General features: G+C 47.0%; 1 protein-coding gene across 1 annotated transcript; it reads right to left on the minus strand.

Moving 5' to 3' along the window:
* Positions 1-2,368: 2,368 nt before the first annotated feature.
* Positions 2,369-22,004, minus strand: KLHL42 (kelch like family member 42). The gene is made up of 3 exons (XM_045829231.1): positions 20,981-22,004; positions 11,919-12,112; positions 2,369-7,630 (listed from the first exon to the last, which is right to left on the minus strand). The coding sequence occupies exons 1-3, from the start codon at positions 21,853-21,855 to the stop codon at positions 7,179-7,181; spliced, it is 1,521 nt and encodes a 506-aa protein (XP_045685187.1). The 5' UTR covers positions 21,856-22,004; the 3' UTR covers positions 2,369-7,178.
* Between the last annotated feature and the right edge of the window lie 932 nt (positions 22,005-22,936).

A 22,936-nucleotide genomic window follows, 5' to 3' on the forward strand; every position in this document is an offset into this window, starting at 1 on the left:
CTAATCAGAGTCTTAATAAAGAGTTTGGTGCTTGGGAGGGGATGTTGCAAATTATCTAAAGCTGAATAGGGAACCAGCTAAGTTAAGGGGAGGGATGGGACAGGCAGGGTTCCCCGACCCTTGTCCTCATGGGAGAAGAGAGGCAACTGAGTGCACTGCTGTGTCTTGGGACTCAGACCTTGTAAGACAGTTCTTTGGGAGACTTGGTAGAAACACATCAGGCTCTTGGAATTTGTGAACTACCTCTTCATGATGTCAGTAAGGTATCTGAAGAAAGACATAAGCTGCCAGGCCAACTAGCCCATTCGAAGGTACAAAGGAAACAGCCATCAGCTTTGGTAATAACAGCTCATGTTCATTGCATGCTATGTGCCAGATGTCATTCTGAATGCTTTACATGGATTTTATGACTCAATTTCTACAATAACCCCACAGAGTGTGCAATGTCATTATCTCTACAGGGAAAGAAACTGGACCCAGGAAGATGCAGTCACCTCACCTAGGCCAGGGAGGGGTGGAACCGAAAAGCAAACTCGGCCAGTCTCACTGTGCAGTCCATACATTTAACCCTTCGCTGGCAGCCACGCAACCACAAAGGGGCAGAGAGCCCAAGTCTTGCAGAACTGCAAGAGCCAGAGCCTCTGCTTCAAACAAAGGTGCGTGATGAGACAGTCAGGAAACTACAGCAGGACGGGGCCCTTGGAGACAGCAAAGACACAGGATGGGGGTTTCATCTCCAAACCCCTCCTGCCACGCAGAGGCCGTCATTTCTACTAAAGCAGTGGTCTGTCTCTGGGATGCAATCTGGGGCAAGGGCAGATCCCTTTTGTTTCAGGTTTTTCTTTTTCAATGACATTTCCCATGTAATATTATTTTATATTAGTTTCAGGTGCACTGTTTCAGTTTTTTCCAAAGCTGAAGAGATTGGAGCCACTCAGCTGAAGATGAAGGGCATGGACAGGAAGTCTGTGGCCAACAGACAGAAATCAAAAAGATGGCTCCAAGTTCAAGAAGCTAGATCTAGGCCTGTAGCCCACAGCATTGCCAGATATCAGATCTACCAGCTTCTAACTGGGCCTTTTTTAAGGGTTTTATTGCCAAGGAAATTATTATAGCCCAAGAAAGGGGCCTAGAATTCCTCTGCCTTCACAGAAATCCTGAGGCTTCTTCCACATACCTCCCCTAACCATGCCGACAAGAAGAGGGCTGCCGTATGGGCACGCTCACCCAGGCACGGCCATGGGGCAACCTGCTGCAAAGCAGCACCAGTGGCCCCTGGGCTGGCTGATCAGAAACCCACTCCACCACCGGGGCAGGGAGCCCGTGCTAGCCCCCTCCTGTAGGAAAAGTACACAATTTGGATCAGTGACAGCTGTGTGCAGTTTTCCCTTCCCCCTTTTCCCAAACGGGAATGTGGGACCTGCAGCACCTGTTTCTTCCACTGTAATGCAGGATAACATTCCTATTTACTACGTGGTATTGTTGTGAGGATTAAATAAGTTCTATAAAAAAATGCTTAGGTCTCATGGCACAGAGTAAGTGTTTAATTAGTATTGGATGTGTTGTTTTATCATGTCCTAGATGGGTAGGAAATAGTTCAATTCCTCATCAGTTTATAGATTGTCAGAACAGAGTGGCCACCCAGGGACATCGGAGGGGTGGACAGCCCCTGACCGTGCTCAGCTTGGGGCTCGGTGAGCTGTGAAGTCCCCTATGGATGCAGTGGCTGGATCTGATTTTTGCTTGCTTCCTTTGGGGAAAAGGTCGGTAAGTTTGGGTTTTTTTTTAAATGAGGTGGTAGAATTATTTTAAGTTGAATCACTCTTTAAAATGTCTGTGTAAGAAGGGCATGTGCATTCATGCATGTTCCCATATGGGGGACAATCAAGGATGAAAGGGAAAGGACATCCAGTCATTGAAGCCCGTCTTGTGACAGTGCCCCCAGCCCCCTCCCAGTCAGCCAGTCCTAACTGGCACAATAGAAAAGCAAGGAGCTGTGTGTTTCCATTTTCCTGGAGTGAAAGGTGCTGAGAAGGAACCAGGGGGACAGGTTGGAAACAGGAAGAGATCATGGTGGGTCACAATCGCTACACTGCAGGGCTCAGAACTACAAGGATCAGGAGTCCTCCTCCCAGATGCCTCTTTGGCAAAGTCTAAGAGCCCTCAGTCTGTGCTGCCGCACCTGGCTCTCCTGCCAACACAGTTACCACCTCGGCACCTGGCTCACAGGTCAGGCCTGGCCTCCCTGGGAAGCTCGGGCTTCTCCCGACCCCCAGGCCCCTGCAGGGCCTGCCTCTTGCTGCACCTACTTCCTCCCAGCCCAGCCCTGAGCACGCAGCTGGTGCATACACCTGACAGACAACAAAAACTGATTTAGAACTACTTTATTTGAAGACATTTTCTTCTAGAGTTCTAAACACAAAATGGATGCTGGTTGAGCAAGTGCTTCATAGACATCATTGTATTTAAATGAACCATATGATAATGTTTACATTTTAAGCCACACTTGAAACTGAAGACTCAATACAATCTTTTTAACAATGTAGCAGTCATAACAAAACATAACTATTTATTCTACAAATTATCATTTTTCCAAAAATGACCACTAGATATGAAAACATTGTAGAGACATCTAAAGAGCCCCTATAAGATTTTTTAGAAGAAAAATGACAACAATTACATTTTACATTTTCCTTTTTTAACGAATAACAAACTAGGACATCCATGGGAGAAAGCACCAGCCAACCCATTGAAGTAATTTCAGCACACTTTTGCTCCTCAAAGTTGAATCTTTTACATCTAATCTGTCTCCTGTAGGAATGAATAAAAATGGTTATGTCCAGTGCAGAAGTCAGCATGTGCCCACTGGTGTGTACTTTATACCGTGCTCCAAAGTTAACACAGAAAATGAAGAATGAATACACGTGAGTGAAACAAGGATGGGAAAACACCCTGTGATAGTTAACACAAAGGCAAAATCAACAGACTTTTGGTCCAAACTAGTGTCTTACTTTCTTTATGGAAGTGTTTTAAAGGCATGGGTATAAACGCACATACAAACAGCTTGCCTCTCCGTCAACACTCCCTTCCCTGCTTTTGCTCCTTCTTTTCAAGGGCTCAAGCTGCTGAGCCTTCAGCAACATAGGCTGTGGTGCCTAGTAAGTATTTTTAAATAAAGAAGGTCACATAATTCCCCTCGTCCCCCAAAAAATAAGTACAGAGAAGACTATGAAATGTAGTGAGGAAAAAAGCACATCATAAAAGACAAAAACATGATGTTCAAGTTTAGAGAAAAGCGGGTACATGACAGATCACAAATGGACAGATGAACTAGGCTTGAAGAGGGTGTCAAACCAGAGAGCCCGTGTGCCTGACACACCTGGGCATCTCTGAAGGACACTCTAGTTACAATTATGGTGAACACTTTCACAAAGTGGTAAGCTCTTCAAGGTCAGGGATGGTGGCTTATTTATATGTGTCCTTGGTTCTTAACCTTGCCTTCTTGCATGTGACAGACATGCAGAAAATATTTCTGGGAACCAGGGAGCTGAGCTAAATCCCCTCATTACTTCTAAAGCCATTGTGGGTGGTATCTACTCACCTAATTCATTCACTTGTCTGTCTAAGGCAGGGATGACAAATACTTCACCTCTCTGACGAGCTGGTAATGGAATCTGAGAGCTATTCCTGGCACAGAGGAAAGGTGTGCCACTCATTCATAATGCCACCTTGAAAGAATGATGACACGGATGTCATGTATGCCCCACCTCTGGCTAGGAGGAAGGCCCAACACTCAGCCACGTTACCTTTCTGCTGCTACACTAGCTCTCGAATGCTCTGCATCAATCCACTGCTCATTAAATGCTGGTTGACCAGGAAGGCCAAGGCCTTTCAATTCGATCAATCTGCACCACCGGACAAGTAGAGTCATGACTTGAACCTGGAAATCTGAAAACATGGCATCCACGATGCTCAATAAGTAATTGTTTACTGAAGGAGAACGAGCATTTCCTTGATTACTCCTTCTGTGGAGAAAGAGTGCATATATTCCACGTACCCCATCTCAGTAGGACTTTTGGTACTTAAGGCATTTGGAATTACTTGGGATTTTGGTTCAAAGAAATGGCAGAGTCCAACTCTTTGGTGTTCAGGCTTAATCTACTTGCTTTGTACTAGTATCCATAACCTTCACAGTACTTCATTGCTATGACTTACCTGACACTGCTGAAATAATCAAATCTTACAGGTTCATTAGAAAACCTTTCAAAGAACACTAAAGGGAGAGGCCTCTGACACTAGAGGCATAGAAAAGAAAATCAGAAAGAATGAAAGAACCAATAACCACATCCTGTCCCCCCGCCAACCCAAGCTGAAGACTCACTGTCTGCTGTCCAGACCATTCTAGGTAAACAGGGGGCTTCTGGCAGGGTGGCCACCACGGGGGTTCCTCCCAGAACTCCCCTCCCCATAGTGGAAGGTCAGCACCCCACAGAGGCATCCCAGAAAAGACAGACAACACATTCAGAGAAAGGGAGAAAACGGAGGGATAGTATTAAAGAGCAAAATCTTGGGGGATTAGGGAGGCTTTTCAAAGCAACATCGCTTTTAACATAGGCAGAGTCTTCACTATAACATGGGCACCGACAAGGGAACAGAGCTAGATGAAAACAGCCCTCCAAACGTCAACACAGCCGATGAGCAGAGCAGGGAGAACAACACCCCAAATCCACGACCTGCTCCTAGCACACCCTCCGCCTTGCCCGGAGCGACAAAACCTTCCCAGAAGCCTGTGTGTCTCAGGGAGAGCTACACTACGCCAGCACACACATGCACACACAGATACATGCACACACTGACACACGCACATCAAACCTGATTTATAAAAAGAGCTTTGTGCATTAGAACATATGCCATCACTTGGTCCAAGGATCTAGCTGATGGCAGTAGGAAAACAGACCCAAAGAATGTAATCAGGAGGAGAACTGGCTGGCAGGACTAATACTGCATTTTATACAATGTGGTTATTTACAAGCTATCTCCAATTGTTTGTACAGAACTACTTCAACTGGCTAGAATCTTCTGAATACATAAGGTTAAGACTTTAAAAAGTTAAGCTCTGTAGCAACAGAAGTTAATGCTACCTAAAATAAATTAGATTATTAAATATGTGTAATATTTAATAATGGAATACAGGTCACTAGAAATTCAATTCTATAATGAATACAAATGAATATAAACTTATTAAAGTACCATTCCCAGGAAGATTTCAGCTCAGAGTTGTTGTTTTTTTAAAGGCTATTTAAGAATAAATGGGCTTAGAAACCCTTGAATAGTGTTCCGAGTACTGATAAGATTAGTTGGTGCGAGATACAAAGATCTGTCTCCATATCCACAATAAAGGATTACCTCACTTTTCACTTAGTAGTATTCCTGAAAAGGTGTGCAAATAAAATTTTTACAGCCAGACCTCTATTCTAAATAGACACAGCCAGACTGTGTCTATTCTTAATACACGAGGAGACCATGGTTGTAAAGAGACCCAGTAGCGACTCCTTTGATGACTGGAAGAACTCTGTTAACTCCTCTCTTCTGTGTCTGCACCGTGAACGCGGACTGGAGGCACTCAGAGCGTGTCTGGTGATAGTGTGAATGTGCCACGACTGTCTGTCTGTCTGTCTGTGGAATTTTCCGAAAGTGAGGCACGCTGTAACCAGAGTGTGGGAACAGAAGGACAGAATCCAGCACACAGTTTAACTGATTCCATCACAAAAGATGAGAGAATTTCAGAAACTGTTTTTCCCATCAAAATATACTATCTGTAAGTATGTGTCCTATGTGTTTAAAGAAATGCTGATCTGTGATTGGCAGAAGCTTTTATCCACTGTGACCTGACGTACAGAAAACAAACACGTGGTTGAACGAGGACACATTTGATTTAACCACCAAGGCGAGTGGAGCTCCTTATCGAACTTCACAAACACCCCCCCACCCCGTGCCGTTCCACTTCCGTGGGGGCTTCCTGCCCTCTCTCCAGCACCAGCGTCTCACAGCTCCCCTCGCCGTACCCCGCAAAAGCGAAGCACGGATTACAGGGCTAACATTAAATTAGAAAGAGGCATGATCTAAATATAAGGTTATTTTTTCAAATCTTGAAAGAACTGATAAGTCAACTACATTCAGTAAAAGTAACTCTCAAAGGCAATTGTTTTTGTTATTTGGTATTTCTTTCCCTTCTCATGTGAATTTAAATTTAAGACTCAATTTATATATATACACACATATATATTTTTATATATGATATATATACATATGTCTATATCAACTATATAGACACATATACAAATTATATATATACATATATCTCTCCATCCTTTTAAACATGATATCCTCTTTTAAACAATACAGAATGCCTAGCAATGCAACTTATCTGACCACATAAATCTGCAATCTGCCACATAAGCGAAGGGAGTGATTATATCTGCCTATTTGCTCAGCATTCATAACTGCAAAAAAGACTGGAAAAGCAGCTGAGAATGTTTTTATCAAGTTTTGGGAGGACCGGATCCTCGCAAGGCTTCACTGCACGGCTGCGTCATCGCGCACTTCCTGGAAGGCAGCGTGCACACAAAGTATGTGACACAGAACCCTGTGTCCAGCACACCGGAAGCAAATGTGGGTATAACTGGGGGAGAGGTGGGGAGAACACAGTGTGAATATAAGTGTTTGTCAAGTAAATAATAAAAAAACTTTCACTTAAGGTATTCATGATATGTCAAGTGACCCAAGTAAAACAGATTTTAGAGCCATCTTCACCACCCGTGCCAGGTGCTGGCGTTGGCCCCTTACTAATAAGCAGACACAATGAAGATTCTTTGTGATGATCCGTTTTAGTCACCAGCCTAAAGGTATGATATCTGGATGAAAACGTGATCATGGATTTGTTCCCGTAATCTAAAAGCCAATAATTTAAAAAATAATAAAGTTGGTCTCTTCTCTCCACAAGTTTTCAAGTAATTAGTTCAAGTCAGCTTGTTTACAGCTATTGTATAGTGACCTACTTTTTAACCCACAGTTTCCCTTTAGAAATCAGTCTCCCTTGAAATGGGACACGCTTTTTTTGTGGATGATTTTTTTTTTTGTCTTGAACCAAGTGTCTTTTAAATACTAGGTTGGTTCAGTCACGTTTCCACTTTATTGGGCAGATAAAGAGAGGAAACTAGCAAGTTATGTCCGAAGGCTGGGAACCGCCTGAAGGCTTCCCAGCTGTCGGAGAAGATGTTGTACTTGAGGAAGACCCGGTGCTCCAGGCTGGTGGACAGGGTGACGTCCCTGCTCATGATGTAGATGCCATCGTTGTGGAGCGCGCACGTCAGGTTGAGGCCCGATTTGGACGTGTTCTCCTTGAGGTAGAGCCACTGCCGCGTGACCGTGTTGTAGGACTGCACGGCCAGCATGTCCTCGCTCTGGCTGCCCCTCCGGTTGGGCCCCAGTTCATGGAGACACCCGCCCACGATGTAGATGGTCTCCTCCACAGACACCATCTGCTGCTTGCGAATGTGCACGTCACACGTCTCAAAGAGCGTCCACACGTCGGAAGAGGGGCAGTACTGCAAAATGTTCATGTTCCGGTCTGAAACGAGAAGAGTGGCCGAGTGATGACATGGTCCTGAGCAACACCAAGCACGGCCCGCGCTGTGAGTAACCGTCTGCCTCCACCGCAATAACCTGCTCCCCAAAGGCAAAGCCCTTTCAGAAAAGCAGAGCTTGGGAAAGCAGTGCTTAGAGATGGCTGGGAGGAGACCCGTCTACAATTGCCCCCACTCACTTCACATTCACCCACGTCCCCTCCCTGGGAGGCTCTTGGAATCGGTAAGGCCAAGGAGATGAGCAGTTGTAACCTGGGCATGTCCCCCACCCCACCCCATCCCCACCTGACACCCTTACACCTTTTAGAACCACTGGACCAATCAATGAGAAGAAGCAGAGCCTCAGAAACCTCATCAACACCCCCAGAGCACTGCCTTCAGAGTGCAGATGACAGGCTGAGGCCCAAGAGCATCCACTCTTGACAACGGATTCTGCTAAACAAGACAAGTGAGCCAAGCAGGATTTTCAGGGCTGTCAGAAGAAAAGGACACAAAGTTGCAAGTCAGGAGAAATGCAAGTCTCACCTCCGGCCTTCAAGTCCCAGAATCACTGGGCAATTCTACTTCCCAACTGTGACAACAGAGGCACGCTGACAAAGGCCCTGCCTTCTCCCTGACCCATTTCACAGGAAACAGTTACTGTGTGGGTGAAATCAGACAGCAGATGCAAGACTGCTTGCTTGGACATTACTTTGAATGATTAGCTGTTGTAAGGGAAAATATCACCTACTGTCCTTTTGAAAAATGCTTGTGAAATTTAAAATATCTTTTCCACTTTTCTTTTTTTGTTTGTTTTTCTTTTCTCCTCTAGGAAAGAATAAATAGAATATTTTAGCTTCACAGGGAAATTTGCTGAGTTATCAGAAAGAATGAACTTTCTGTTTGCTGTTGTGTGTGTATGTGCGCATATGTTTAAGAAACGACAAAATCTATCTGTATAAGAGAGAACTCGGCTTGGGAACGGGTGGTGGCACACACAACTGAAGTGAGCAGCATCCTGACTGCTGCAGAAGCCGGGAGCACCGCTTCCTCCAGAGACAGCAGGGCCCCGCCACCGACAGCAGTGATTACAGAGCTCCACCCTGTGTCTCGTACCACACAGGTGCCTCCGAAGGGGGCACCGAGAGAACGCAAGGACACCAACCCTGTGTGTGCACAGGCCCCAACCTGTAGAAATTTTAGAATTGTTGTGGCTTCAGGGACTGTTCTCCTGTTTTTCACCCACACTGCTATCTCCCTATATTTCTTCTTATTGTAGCTATTGTGATAAAGCTCATCCTAGGAGACAGCCCAAAGGAGTTCAGTTGCTAATCTATCAGAAAATGCCCCTTAGGAACCTGGCTCCCTACCGCATGAATAAAGGGCTTATTCCAGCGAAGCTTCAGTGTGTTCCCCAGTCCCAGGTCTGGAGGTCCTTCCAGGCCTTCTGCAAATGTTTTCTCTCCTCGCTCAACGAGGGCTCAGACCATGGTGAGGTGGTTTGAGCTGGAGGAATGATCTTTTTGCCTTCACATTTACAGTGGATTCTGAAGTTTAACAAATTATCCTTCTTCCCGTTAGTGGTTACTATTACTTTCTACTGAATTTTTGCAAAACTCTTCAGAGTCTGCCAAGAATTATAATAATCAAATAGCTATCATAAAAAGCACGAACTACAACTTACTAAATTTTAAAAGTCTCACTTAAGAAGTCAGTAGCTAAGAACTCAATTTTAAGTCCTGAATCATTTTTCATGACAATTGTGATTTGTTTTAGGTACAAAGGACTATTAGGAAGTGCCAGGAAGAGCCTAAGCAGAGGAGAAGGGGGGCTTCAGAGTACAAGTAACTGTCCTGCCCTCTCGTCTTAGAAAACTCGTTTCCAACGCTTCCACAAACACCCATCCGTCCACATCACCTCACCATCCCGTCCAGGATATTTGGCTTGGGGAAACTGGGACGGGATTCTCAGTGGGTGGCCCAAGTCAAGAAGGTACGTTAGTAGTGGCTTTGGAAACTAGAAAACACACAAGCAAGGGTTTTCCAGGTCAAATCTAAAGAACATTCACTCGGCCAGGGTCATGGAAAAACCAGCGTGTCCAACAGCAGAGCACTCCGGGGTGCAGTGCTGCAGCTGGGGCCCGAGGCCCCTGCTCAGCCCCTGCGTACTAGAGGGGCTGAGAAGGACATGCGCACAGGCAACCCAAGGGGCTCCTCCAGAGCTACAGAGCCCAGCGGGGAGGCGCAATTCTTAACAATGTTCACAAGTGAGTGACTGTGTTCACGTTCCTGGGAGAAGAGACACACAGACGCTCGGGCACACGCTCACACACGGACTCTCTGGAGGCCACGTGTGTGACCTCTAGGTTCAGCTAGGCACATATAGCTGGCCCGTGAAGCCTGAACACCAGGGTTGAAGATGAACGAATGGAGTGCCAGGTCTCTGTTTTTCACTCATTTGTGAAGGGAAAGCTGGTAACCGTCTTCGGTGTGGGGTCACCAGGGAGGGGCACGGGAAGAGCTCACGAGTGGAGAAGACGTGGGTGAAAGAAAGCTCGCTGCTGCCCACGCACCCCTCCCCGGCGCTGCCTCTCCTTCACTGTGGAAGCACACCACACCCGGCAGCGAGCTAAATGGTGGCCCTCAAACAGGTGTGCCCACCTCCCCGTCCCAGAACCTTTCAGTGTGGCCTTATTTGGAGGAAGGGCCTTTTCAGATCATCCCGGATTCCCCGAGTGGGCTCTACACCCAGTGAGGAGTGTGTCTTCACAAGAGACGGAAGACGAACAGACACAGAGACACGGAGGAAAAGACACAAAGACAGAAGCAGAGATGAACATTATGCAGACACTGGCTGGAGCCACCTGAGCCACCAGAGCTGGAAGAGGCAGGAAAAGAGTCTCCCCTTGAGCCTTCGGGGGGGTGGGGGGAGGGCCTTTGACACCTTGACTTAGGACTTCTACTCTCCAGAACTACACGGGCCACCAAGTCCGTGGCCATTGGTTCAACCAGACACAGGGAACAGACACAACACCCGCCATCCTCCCCACCAAACCAGCCATTTACGGGGTCGTTGTCAGGAGAATTAATCAAAATCGTTTGCTGTCACAAAATCATTTGCTGAGTAAATCAGATGCTCATAAAACACCTTACATTTGACTTTTTCCTCTAACATAAATCCTTAAAACAAAACACGGTTGTGGTGAAAAGAATTTTTGTCGCTCAGGCCTATGTTAGCACACAGATTTTTGTCCTTTACAGAGTTACATACGGTCACTTACAGCTTACTGGGGCCATCCACATCCGTGCCCCAGGCCCGTTGCCAGTGGGATGGAGAGCTCTGCCCCACCCACATCGTGCCACAGAGGAGTGACAGGTCATTTCATCCTGTCAATACAGAGGTAACTTGACCACCTCACTGTGGCTGCAAGTCCTAAGAGTCCAATTACTCCTGCTCTCTAAGTGCTGGACATTGTTCAGTCAAGCCCAATGAAGAAGTAAGTTTCCTTGGTTAGGGGGTAACTGGGAAACAACTGCTTTCCGAGGGGGAGAGAGCGAAGGACAGGTGCCTCTCCTGGGTGGCCACCATCACCTGTCTCACTACAGGGAGCTGTTTTCTGTGAGAACAAGGGAGAGGCTTCCCACCCAGAACAGCAGAATAAAACCTGCCGGAGAAACGTTTTATCTGCACACTATGAACCGTAAAGTGCCCACCAAAAATGTGAAAAACACCCACATACACTGTAACAAACAGCACAGCTACCTCCCACCACTGGTCAGAAAAGAATCTTCCAACATCCCCTTCTCGCTCCTCCTGCGGTGCGTGAACACGAGCCTAGAGCTGAGCTTCCAGGATCTGCAGCTCACATGTTTGTGGTCCAGAGGGGAGGAAATGAACACAGAAACCTGCAAGGCTGTTTGGCATCTGAGCCCACAGCACTGGATGCGGAAGATTCAGGGTGTGTTTGGGAAAAGGACGGGAGTTACCCAGCCAAGTCACAAGATGACAGACTAAGGCTGGCTCTCCAGAGCAGAAAGAAAATCCACTGTTTTCTTCACAGCACCCCCTGGCCCATCTCGTCTCCATGCTCGCACAAAGGCATCAAAGGCCGCTCCTGTCCAAACCACCCTTGTCGACCAGGACTTGCTTCCTTTCCAATGTGTAAATATGCAGCAGGTGATGCACAGAAGCACACTCACGTACACTGGAGTGTTTTCTCTGGCACCTGCGCCCTTCCCCAGGCTGCCGAAGCTGACGTATTAGAGGACCACTTCCTGGGCCCAGGTCACTTACCTCTGGTCGTGTACCCTCCGATGACGTAAACTTTCCCCTTACACTCACAGGCGGAGAACTCGGCCAGAGGGTTTGGTAAGGGTGCCACAAAATTCCACGCATCCTGCTCGGGATTGTAACACTCAACATTAGAAACAGCCTGCCCGCCGATGGCATAGAGTTTTGAATTAACGGCCACAAGTTTGAAGTTAGATCTGAAAGACAGAAGACAGGGGCCCACAGAGTCAGTTCTTCTGATCATTAAGAAATGAGACGACGGCATGAACTACCAAAGTAGAGTGTGGAATCCACCGGGCCGCTGAAGAAAATTCACTGTCCACGTGGACAGCCATTCTGCCTGGTGACCAAGGAATGGCCAAATGACACCTCGAATTTCCCTCTTGTCCCCAAAAGTCCACAGGAAGGTTGCAGTCTCCAAACGTTAGCAGTCGAAGATAAGCAATTCACTTGAACAAGGCTGATCGTTCTCAGCCTCACCACAGAACCAAGGACACTCTGCATGCACTGAACTCAGTACCTTCTTTTCAGGAGCCAGACCAGGTGGTGAGGGAGGAAAGCTCCCGTGCCCCTCCAAGTCTCTCTCTGCTTAGAATGTTCAGCTCGTTCTTCCTCCCGTGCGGGTAAGCTCCATCCTAGGTACACGCCAGCACTGCTTACACAGACAGGCACATGCAAAGCATGGTGCTAAAAGGTGGATCAGCGCTGCCTGGTGTGGCCCAGTTAGTTGGGCATCGCCTCGTGAAACAAAAGTTTGCCAATTTGATTCCCAGTCAGGACACATGCCTGGACTGTGAGTTCAGTCCCCAGAATGGGCGTATGTGGGGGAGAGGTAACCAAGCAATGTTTCTATTTCCCATCAATGTTTCTCTCCCTCTCTTTCTCTCCCTCTTCCCCTTCCTAAAAATGAACAAATAAAATATTTTAATTAATTATTTATTTATTTTAATTAAAATGTTTAATTAAAATATTTAATATTTATTAAATATTAATGAATAATTAATTGATTGATTGATTAATTAAAGATAGTTCAAAGCCTCCATCACCAAGCGCACACCCAAAGAGATCACTGCTCCCCCTTCCTCCAGAGGAGGGCATCTTCTATGGTGCTTTGTAACAGGCGAGGTGGGGAGATAAGCACTGAACCAGTTAAACATATTTTGATCAAGCATTCTTGGGGTGTTTACACGTTAACTCAACAAACACTTATATCAACAAGTGCTCACCTATTGTAATATTAAATAATTTAAGAAAAAAGAGAAATACACTGGTTTCAAGCCCCATACTTAATAACAGAATTAAACGCTGCTCACAGGCTTCAGACACTGGATAAAAGCCTCGTGACCTTTGAATTGATAAGTAAGGTAACATTACTTTCACTGTAGCACGCCGGGATTAATGAGCTCATCGGAGGCCAGGAGGAACAAACATTTGGAAGTGCTGGGTCAGTCTACTGTGGTATGCCCAAGGGTCTCAGTTTACAATAGTAAGAGCATCCGTAGGAAGCAACAGATAGACCAGGACACAAATCAGGACGCCTGGTGTGAGTCCCAGCTCTGGCGGTACCCAGCCACTTCCCTTCCTCTTCTCTCGCAGGGGTAACGCCCCGCACAGGGCGGTCGGCACACAGCACACAGTGTATCAGACCGTACCACACAGAGATAAGATATTAACACTCCAATTCTCCATTTCCGAGTGCCTGAAATAAAGTGGGCCAGACCAGGTGAATTTAGAGGCACGTCTCATGCCAACACAACGAGTTCTTCAAAAGTAACAACATCCGGGGAGAGAAAGGGGAGAGTGGCTACAGGTAGAAAAGGTAGGTAAGAGGGTGGACAAAGAAGCCATGGTGCGCCGGTAATCCACCCTTGATCTCCTAAAAGGTGTTCAAAAAACACTAATGCATCACGAGTCAGATTTTTAAAGGTGCTTGTACTGTTTATAGTTCAGTAAGCTTTAGTTTAGTTTTTTTTTCAAATCAGAGAGTGAATAGAGTACTCTTCATCAAGAAGCCCATATTGTCCATTAAACCCAGCCAACCATTCAAATTTTCATGCCAACAGACCTCACAGAGGTGGCAATTACTGGGGGGTCCCTGGTCAGGCTGCTTACCTCTCCTGCTGCTAATGGTCCTTAAAACCTGACCAGGATGCCCTCTCTATGTGCGCAAATTTGGGGAACCAAAGGAAATAAAGCTTGTAAATAAGCACTAAGTTTTACCAGCCCACAATTTGTTTTTGCTTCCCGTAGGTACACAGATAGTACATTTTCTCAGATCAAAACAGTTTTTAGTATTTATCCAGCATCATCATTTGCCCTGAGCAAAGATGGAAGGGGCTTCTTTTTGAGGCTGAATAGGCAGTTAAAAGTAAATGCCATCTCTCCAGACTCCAACATGCTCAAATTCACTTGAAGAGAAGGGAAACATTTTTTTCAACAGTGAATTTGTTTTAAGGCAAAATTGCCACCCAAAAACAGACCACTTAATGAAGAGGCATACTGCTAGGGATGATGAGCCCAGGTTTGTACAGGGAAATCTCAGCTCCATTGCCCAACAGCTACGGGACCTTGGACAAGCCACTGAAGGTCAGGTTTTCTGAGCCTCACCGTGCCCACCTGTGAGGTGGGGCTAAGAAGAGAGCACAGTCTCATAGGTAGTAAGAGTTAAAAAGGGTAGCACTTGCGGAAACAGGTCACTTAGAAGGAATGCTCTTCTGCACACCACGAGCCTAAGTTTCTCAGCTTCAGGAGGGTCGGGTTCTCGTTTGTCCACTGCAACTGCGTTTGCTACTGGCCACAGAGTACTCTGGGATTCTGCACAAAGTGCTCCCTCATCCACAAATACCTGCCGCTCTCCACCCCATTTCCAACTTTCAAAAATAATTCTTCCACTTTTCATTTCTTGAATGGTAATGGTATGAATTCAAGCTATCAATGTTTTTAAAATTATGATCTCTGCAGTGTTTTTCTTAATATCGATTCCTGATATTATACATTTGGGAGGCAAAAAGAATTTTTAAAACCAGATACTCTGTTGTAGCTACACACTTGACTTATACACAGAAATGAAAATGAACAAAATTAAACAATTTAATTTCTACTTCCCTTAGAATAAATAAAAAGCTCTTTAACTCCTTAAAAGCTATGTAACCTAAACCATGACAAACAGCAGTGTGCAATTATCAGTGGTTAACAACACCTGGAGGCAACGGGGCCCCAGGTCCGAGCAGCACAGGGCACTGGCCCTGTGACTAAATGTGAGTTCATTAAACTCGGGGAACCTCAGTCTCCCCTTCAGGGGAATGGGACCAATAATCATATCTGCCTCACAGCGAGGCTGTGAGCATGAAAGGGGAAGTGACAACTTACAGTAGCGGCCACAATGTGCTGCCCAGAGCGAGAGCTCCAGAAACGTAAACCACGGCTGTGCATTTCTCCATAGAAAGGCTCGTTATTGTTACAGTAAGAATGGGAGAGAAATGGCCAGACCCTCACTCCGGTCCTTCCTCAGCCACGCAGTCTGCGGGCACCCAGGTCCCTCTGTCTCCGTTTTCCCTTCTGCTGCCTACTTGCGGCCACTTCCCTACTATTAGCCTCCCCCAGGGACCAGGAAGAGGGGAGAAGTTAAGAAACAAGTAGTCACCATCTCTGAGAAACTCCAGAGCACAAAGCAATTTAAGCCATTCGCCAAAATTATGTTGGGGGCGGGGGAGTGAACAAACGCGTAGATTTCTTCCTTTCACACCACTCCCGGCTGCACTGCACCACTAACCATGGGGTACTGTCTCTTGATGGTTCCATGTCTCCAGAAAATGCTCTAAAAAGGACAGGGGACTGGTAAGTCTGACAACTCTAACGCCATCTCTGCCAGGAAACTGTTGTTTCTTCAGTCCCTCTCCCAGCCTCACTGTATTCACGGCAGAAAAGGAGGACACATCCAACTCCAATTTCAGAGCGAAAGTGCAGGGCAATGGGAGGGGCTAGAGGCAACGTCAGAAATAGAGGACTTAATGAACTAACTCTGGCCACAAGGGCCAGTTTCTGCAAGTTATCCCTAATTAAAGTGAGCAGGAAAAGCAGGTGACTTTGTGGGCACACAAGAGCTTTTACGTGTGAAGAGTTATGTCCCAATGGCCCCTGAGATCACATCCACGTACAGACCACTTGGCAGTGCTGCACACCTGAACTTGGATGCAGCCTCTCAAAGAGTAATAGGTGCTCACTGCCATTTTCAAGTGCATGGGCACAGCACCGCTCATTTCTTTTTTATCCACTGCTGGTCACACAGCACCCTGTTCTCCAGGGTGCACAGGGTGTATAAAGGCTCCTAATCCTAGGGCTCTTGCCAGCCCCTTGCTAATTAAGATTCTGGGATCGTGACACTGTTCAGTGCCTGGGGGGAAGTAAGCCGCTCTGCACTTGACCCCTTTGTCAACATAGAACAGTACATACACAGCCCAAGAGCAGTGAATCAAAGTGGATGTGATATGCCATGTGAAACGTGCCATTCTGACTTAAGCTTCTAAGTTTCCTCCAGGGCTCCCAGAGCTCGTGTTGGATGCATTAGCCAGAAACAGCTAGGTTTCATTTTTACTGGTCTCATCACGTAAACTCAATTTCAAATTCCTGTGGGCAGAAACCATGTCATCTTTGTTGTTTGTCCAATGGTGACGAGAAAAATGCTGGATATAAAGGCTGTAGTGAAGCTGTCCACACGTGATAAAATTTTGAGAGCAGTGCAGTACCATAAAATATCTGTGCTCCATTTCTTGGAAGAAGATAATTTTTACAAGGAAAACTTAAACATCTGCATGAAGATGGTCACAGCTGGTTTATAAGCCATAACTTGTAAATAATCTAAATAGTTATACATATCCAATAGATATTTACATTTTGGCTACTAAACTTAGTTCACACCTTGAGCAATCTATTTAACTTTCCATGCCTCGGTTTCTGCTTCTATGAAGTGGGAACTTGCCTGAGATAGCCCTTGAGAAGAGTAAGTGGAAAAAATACATGCAAAGTGGTAGGAACAGTAACTAGTACAGGCTAAGTTTTCAATTAAATGTTACATATTATTTTTCAGTGATTCTAAATAACTATAATGATGTAAGATTAGAATGTTCACTATAATGTTATATTTTAAAGCAATATACAATTATACATTGGCTTTTATTATAATAACATAAAAATATATGTCACAATTCAACGAACCATGCATTCCAAGCATCTACTTTTTTTTTTTGGATAACATCTTTGCAATAGGAATATGTAAGCACTGAGTAAGTAACTGGACCTGCCCTCGCCGGGTGGCTCAGTTGGTTGCAGCATCGTCCCATACACCAAAAGGTTGTGGATTTGATTGCCGGTCAGGGCACATACCCAGGTTGAAAGTTCAATCCCCAGTAAGGGCACATGTGGGAGGCAGGTGATCGATGTTTCTCTCTTATGTCAATGTCTCCCTCTCTCTCCCCCAGCTCTAACATCGATAAACATATTCTTGAGTGAGGACTTTTTAAAAAATAGCCTCTTCCATAAATAAATAAACCCAGGTAGAAGGGAGAGAGACACATATGAACAAAACATTTCAGTTAAAGCTGGAAGTCTGCAAGAGGAACACAGCTGAGGGCTCAGGAAGGGACTCCTGGTGCAGGCATATCGGATCTGCACCAAAGGATGAGGGAGACAAAGAAGGGTGCAGCCTCCAATACGGCATCAACAACCAACTGGAAAATATAATGGAAAATGTATCTGTGTAGGAAAAAATAAATAACTAGAAAATATCTAAGATTGATCCTAACCAAAAAATATACAGACATGAAAAGATAATAATATTTTAAAAAGAAGAAAAAACCCTTCCTGGAGGACCAAAAGACCTAGAAAAACAAACCATTTTTCAAGCTATAAAGTATTATAAAACTGTGAATAGTCCTCCAAATTAATCTATCAACATTACATAATCCTAATCGAAATCCCAATAGAACTTGACAAGCTGATTTTAAAGCCTAACTGAAGGAGATGTACAAAAAGTAGCCAAGGGAATTAAAGTAAACAAAGCAGAACAAAGAGGTCTTTGTTCTACCAGACAATAAATAAAATAGTTTATAGTTTTCTATATGGAAAAAGGCATACTGGTTATGATTATTACATTAGTCTTATTAACTCTAAAGAATGTCACTCACAACTGGAAACCTATTTTTGCCCACCCCATAGATTACCAAGCTACCATAATTCAAAAATGTGTTTTTGATACAAGAAAGGCCAATCTGCCAATTTGAAAAGAGGAAAATTTGCATATAATAACTGGTTTTGCAAATCACAGCGAGAAGGACTGAGGCTCCTGGGACATTTAGAAAACATGTTATATAACCTCTCACTATACCTTAAATGAAAATAAATCCCAAAAAGATTCAGATCTAAATGTAGAAAGACAAAATCATACAGTAGATCACTAGATAGATGAGTATTTATATATTTTTAGCTTGTACAATTCTTTCCTTTGTGAGATAAAAAGCTCATAGAACATATAACAAATTTGAATACAAAAAATTTTTTAATATCTTCACATAAGAATACACTATAACCTGCATTCCAAAAACTGGAGGCTCACAAGGCCAGTGCTGGCCTGTACTTTGTTAGGTCTGCAAAGCTTTTATTTTTTTTGTTGGTTTATTTGTTTTTAAATGGCGTAAGCTGCCAACATTTAAAAAGTCAGGATATATAAATGTCTGGCAACACCATTTCTCACTTCCACTTGGCAATAACCAGCTGTGGCTGAACGGTGGAGCCCTCTTGTGGTGGGGCAGTAGCTCTCCGGTTCATCTTTATGCCCACTCTACTGTCCCTGGTCACTTTAAGCATTTTTGAACCTTATGATAAAATAAAGGCAAGGAAAACATGTGCAACATTACCTAAAAGACAAGAGACTAATACTCATATACATAACTTACAAAATAAATATGATTTTTAGGAAATTGGCAAAGATTACTTATAAAAGTATACAAATGGCTGATAATCACATGAAAAGAATAATATATTCACACAAGTCACCTATCCAGGGATTCCAGGAACTTGCCATGTAAAACTAACTCACATATGCCTAGTAAGGTATATACACATATAAGAAGATGTTCAATACAGTGTTGTTTATAATGGCAATGGAAGCATTCCAAATGTTCACATATAAGGAAAGGGCTAATTAAATTATGGTATATCCATGGGCTGGAATACTATGTAGCCATTAGCAAGAGTGAGGTAGATCTATGTTTGTTGACACAGAAAAGAGCCATCAGATACAGGCAGGTTAAGTGGGAATAACAAGTGCTATAATAATCAGCATAACTGCATTTGAGTAAAAATAGACATGTATAAGTTACATATACACCCCACACGTGCATCAATCATATATAATATATGAGTACATTTACTTTATAGTTTTTCATGCCATTTGCAATTTTTCTAAACATGTATTCTGGCATTACTTTTCTTCTCAAAGGGGACAGAAAAGGTATTCCTAGCGGGCAAAGAAAGACGACCAAGTGTCTGTCAGGACAGAAAAGAGAGGCACGGTGTGAGCGTTGTGGAGCTCCGTTGTGGAGCTCCGGGAGGCAAGCCGAGCTCCAGCTGAAAGAGCTGGAGACTCAGGAGTGGAGGCGACGGACCGCCTGCTGGGCCTTCCACCCCGAATCTGGGCACCACTCACAACCGCTGAATGTTTCCTTGTTGCTTCAATAAAGCTCCTAGAATCTGTTTAAAAATAATGCTTCTGATATCAAAGTTTAAATATGACATCATCTCAATGGTGTAAGTAATGCACTAGAATGGGGCTGAAAGACAGTGTGTGAACCTGCAGATGGTTATTGCCACCCGGAAGGAGGAAGTAGGAGGGGCAGCCTTTCTGCTCCTTCATTCTTTTCCATTTTCCCAGTTTTCTAGAATAACTACAAATTATTTTTAACCATCAGAAAAGACGGAACGCTTACCAAAATAAATTTCCCATTACAGTAGAAATAAAGCTAGTGTTCCCCCAGGCTGGGAGCCCTTCAAGTGAAGCAAATCTGTGTGATGACTCCTTCGGCCCTGCTCAGACTTTCTTTGACCCAGGCGGCAAGTCGCCGACTCCCGCTCCATACTTCAGGGCGGGAGGCGCGGTGGGGCTGAAGATGGACACAGGCGGGCTAGGAGAAAGGCTACTCTTGCCCTTCCTTGGATTACGTTGATTCTTCTCCCCACTTCTGAATGGCTGTGGGGCCATCTTGGTCCCTATGGTCTTTATTTCCTACCACCTCCTTCTGTTATCTGCCTTGCTCTCGTTTTCCCACTCCTTCCCCCACTCCTTTCCCTAACTCTGCCCCCCACAGCTCCTTTTCTCCTCCTTTCCTCAAGTCACCCAAGTGCACATCGGAAGGGTTTTGAATGATGGGACGGGAGAAAGCTGAGGTGGGCGGTAAAATCCCAACAGTGTAGGTAACCACTTCAGGCTCAAGCTTTGTGTGGATAACAGACTGTCTGGGAGGAAGTGAGACGCAGAAGAGAGGGAAAGACTAAGGAAGGCAATCCTGTACAGGTAGTGTTAACACGACCCTCAAGATTATCTCCTGATAGCAGATTGGCGCCTCAGGGTGGAAGCCTTCTGCACTAACAACACCCCAAAGTCCCCCAAAGTCATTGTTACAGGTCACTGACCTGTGGGCCATCACTATCAGGATCAGAGCGTTAACGTTTTTTAAAAAGTAAAAATCAAAGCAAAACTAAAGAACGGCTGTAAGCAACCTAGGAAACCACAATGTTTTCCCTCCACTGGGATAAAGGCAAAGAGAGCAGTTTGCCTAAAGACACAATACCTGCAAGGAAACTACTCAGCTGGTTGACCTCACTGGGGCGACTTCTTCCTTGAAAGTCCTTAGTTCCTTGGGAACTTTGCCAGGGTCCAGGCCAACCACAGTCCCACAGATGCCATTTCCACCTCAGCACAACCTCATGGGAATGCTCACTAAACACGAGGGGAAGGAATTCTGAATCAAGCGCAAGAATGGGAAAGCAGCAGCTCTCTGCTGGGTGCTTACCTCTTCTGGTTCATGGAGGCCACCTGGAGCCACTCGTTGGTGCTGGGGTTGTAGGAATGCGCCGCGGAGATCTCCTGGCTCGTGATCCTGTACCCGCCCACTATGAAGAGGTAGTTGTCCAGGATGGCAGACCCATAACCCCTGACATTCACCAGGTCGGGGGGAAGGTTGTTGGCCAGCGGAAACCAACGTTCAGTCATCTCCTCATACCTGAGCATGGACGGGGGCTCCCCCTGATAGGGGTGAGGGGCCAAGGGTCCCCCCAAGAAATCCCCCAGGGCCACGAGGACAGGAGTTCCAGTCATCCGGGCCTCCCTCAGCCTCTGTTTCAGGCTGACATCCCCCGGGGCTTGAGCAGGAGACCCCACCAGGAGGTGGAACTGGGGCTTGCACAACACCTCGTGAAAGTGGACGACCATGAAGCGCAGGCAGGCCTCCTGCAGGTCCGGCAGCCCGTACACCTGCGCCAGGCGGTACAGCTCCAGGCAGTTGGTGAGCCGCACCTGGGACAGCAGCAGCTGCAGCAGGGACGTGACCTGCAGGAAGGAGGCCGCTTCCACCAGCTCGGACAGCAGGCTCACCTCGTCCATCTCCTCCTCCTCGGCCGCACCCCCGCCCTTCTCTCCCCGCGGGCCCAGCAGCCAGCCCTCGCGGGCCCCGCCGGCGTTGATGAAGTCCAGCACCAGGCGCAGGCCCGGCGCGCTGAGGCCGCGCAGCTGCTGCACCTCGGGGCCGCCGGCCTCCTGGCCACGGGCCTCGCGCATGCCGGAGCGGTAGAGGGCGCGGAAGTAGTCGCTCTGCTCGATGAGCTTCCTCTTGCTCACCGGGTAGCAGCGGTCCTCCAGGCGGATCTGCACCATCTCCTCGGCCGACATGGCTGGGGGGCCGGGGGCCGCGGGGCCGCCCGCCAGCTCGGCGCGCTTGCCTCCCCGCCCGCGCGCTCGCCGGGTTCCGGGTGGGGCGCCCGCGGGCGGAGACCGGGCAAGGCCGCCCGCTCTCTCCCACGCTCCTCCGGCCTATCTGGGTCGCAGCGGCGCCCCCGAGGCAGCCCCTCCTCCCGGCCCGGGCGCCCCTGCCCTCTGGTCCCGCTCGGCGCCAAACAAGGGCCGCCTGCGCGCCGGGCGTGGGGAGGCGGCCGCCGTGCTTGCGCCGGCAGTCCCGGGCCGCGTCAGCCGGGAGGGTGTCCCAGCCCCCAGCCTACAGCCTCCTCCCACGCCCCGCTTCGCACTTCCGCCCGCAGGACCCCTGCGGCCGGCGGGGCCCGCGGGCTGGCCCCGGCTTCCCGGGCTGCGGGCGCTGGGTGGGGGCAGGGGGCCGGAAGGCGCGGCCCGCAGCCTCCCCTGCAGGCGGGGCGCGGGGACTGGAGCGGGGACTCTGCAGCCGGCGGGGGTCGGCGCGGTGCCCGTGTTGGGGGGGCGGGAACGGGAGGCGGGAGGCGAGCTGCAGCCGGTTTGCCGTTTCTCCCGCGCTGCTGTACGAGGGCGTGGGGAGAGGGAAAAAGCAAAAGAAACGGGCGAGGGAGGAAAGGGATGAAGTGGAGTCCGGGGAGGCACAAAAGCACCACATCTGGGCTCACACGTCTGGCCCAGTCCGCTTCGTGTTCCGGGTGGGGGGCTGCGGCTCCCTGGCCGTCTCTACTCCAGTGGATGACACCTAGAGCCGAGTCCGGCAGGTCGCTGCGTGGGAGCCATCTTACGGAAAGTCCAGCCAGTTGGCCGCAGGTTCTGCGGGGCTCGGAGCGTGGGGTGCACCGGATAAAAAGGATGGGGAAGCTGGGGAGCTTGGATTTGCTGCGATGGGCCGTTATCCAATTTGTGCTATTAAAAGAAAAGTACAATTCAACTGAAGATAGATCTCGTGCCTTCTTTTAAAAATATTTTCTAACAAATGGGAAAGCCATTGCTTTCCCTATTTCGGCTTAGTTGGGCTGACCATTAGGAAATGTTATTTTTGGGC

This window comes from Phyllostomus hastatus, unplaced genomic scaffold (genome assembly GCF_019186645.2).
Source record: "Phyllostomus hastatus isolate PE091 unplaced genomic scaffold, TTU_PhHast_1.1 phas_scaffold_93, whole genome shotgun sequence".
Classification (NCBI taxonomy): Eukaryota; Metazoa; Chordata; class Mammalia; order Chiroptera; family Phyllostomidae; genus Phyllostomus; species Phyllostomus hastatus.

Excerpts from the sequence above, each read along its gene's own strand:
- KLHL42 (XM_045829231.1), bottom strand. The coding sequence starts at position 21,855 with ATGTCGGCCGAGGAGATGGTGCAGATCCGCCTGGAGGACCGCTGCTAC. Across the intron at positions 12,113-20,980 it reads GCCTCCATGAACCAGAAGAG|ATCTAACTTCAAACTTGTGG; the intron begins GTAAGCACCCAG and ends TCTGTCTTTCAG. Across the intron at positions 7,631-11,918 it reads CGGAGGGTACACGACCAGAG|ACCGGAACATGAACATTTTG; the intron begins GTAAGTGACCTG and ends TTCTCGTTTCAG.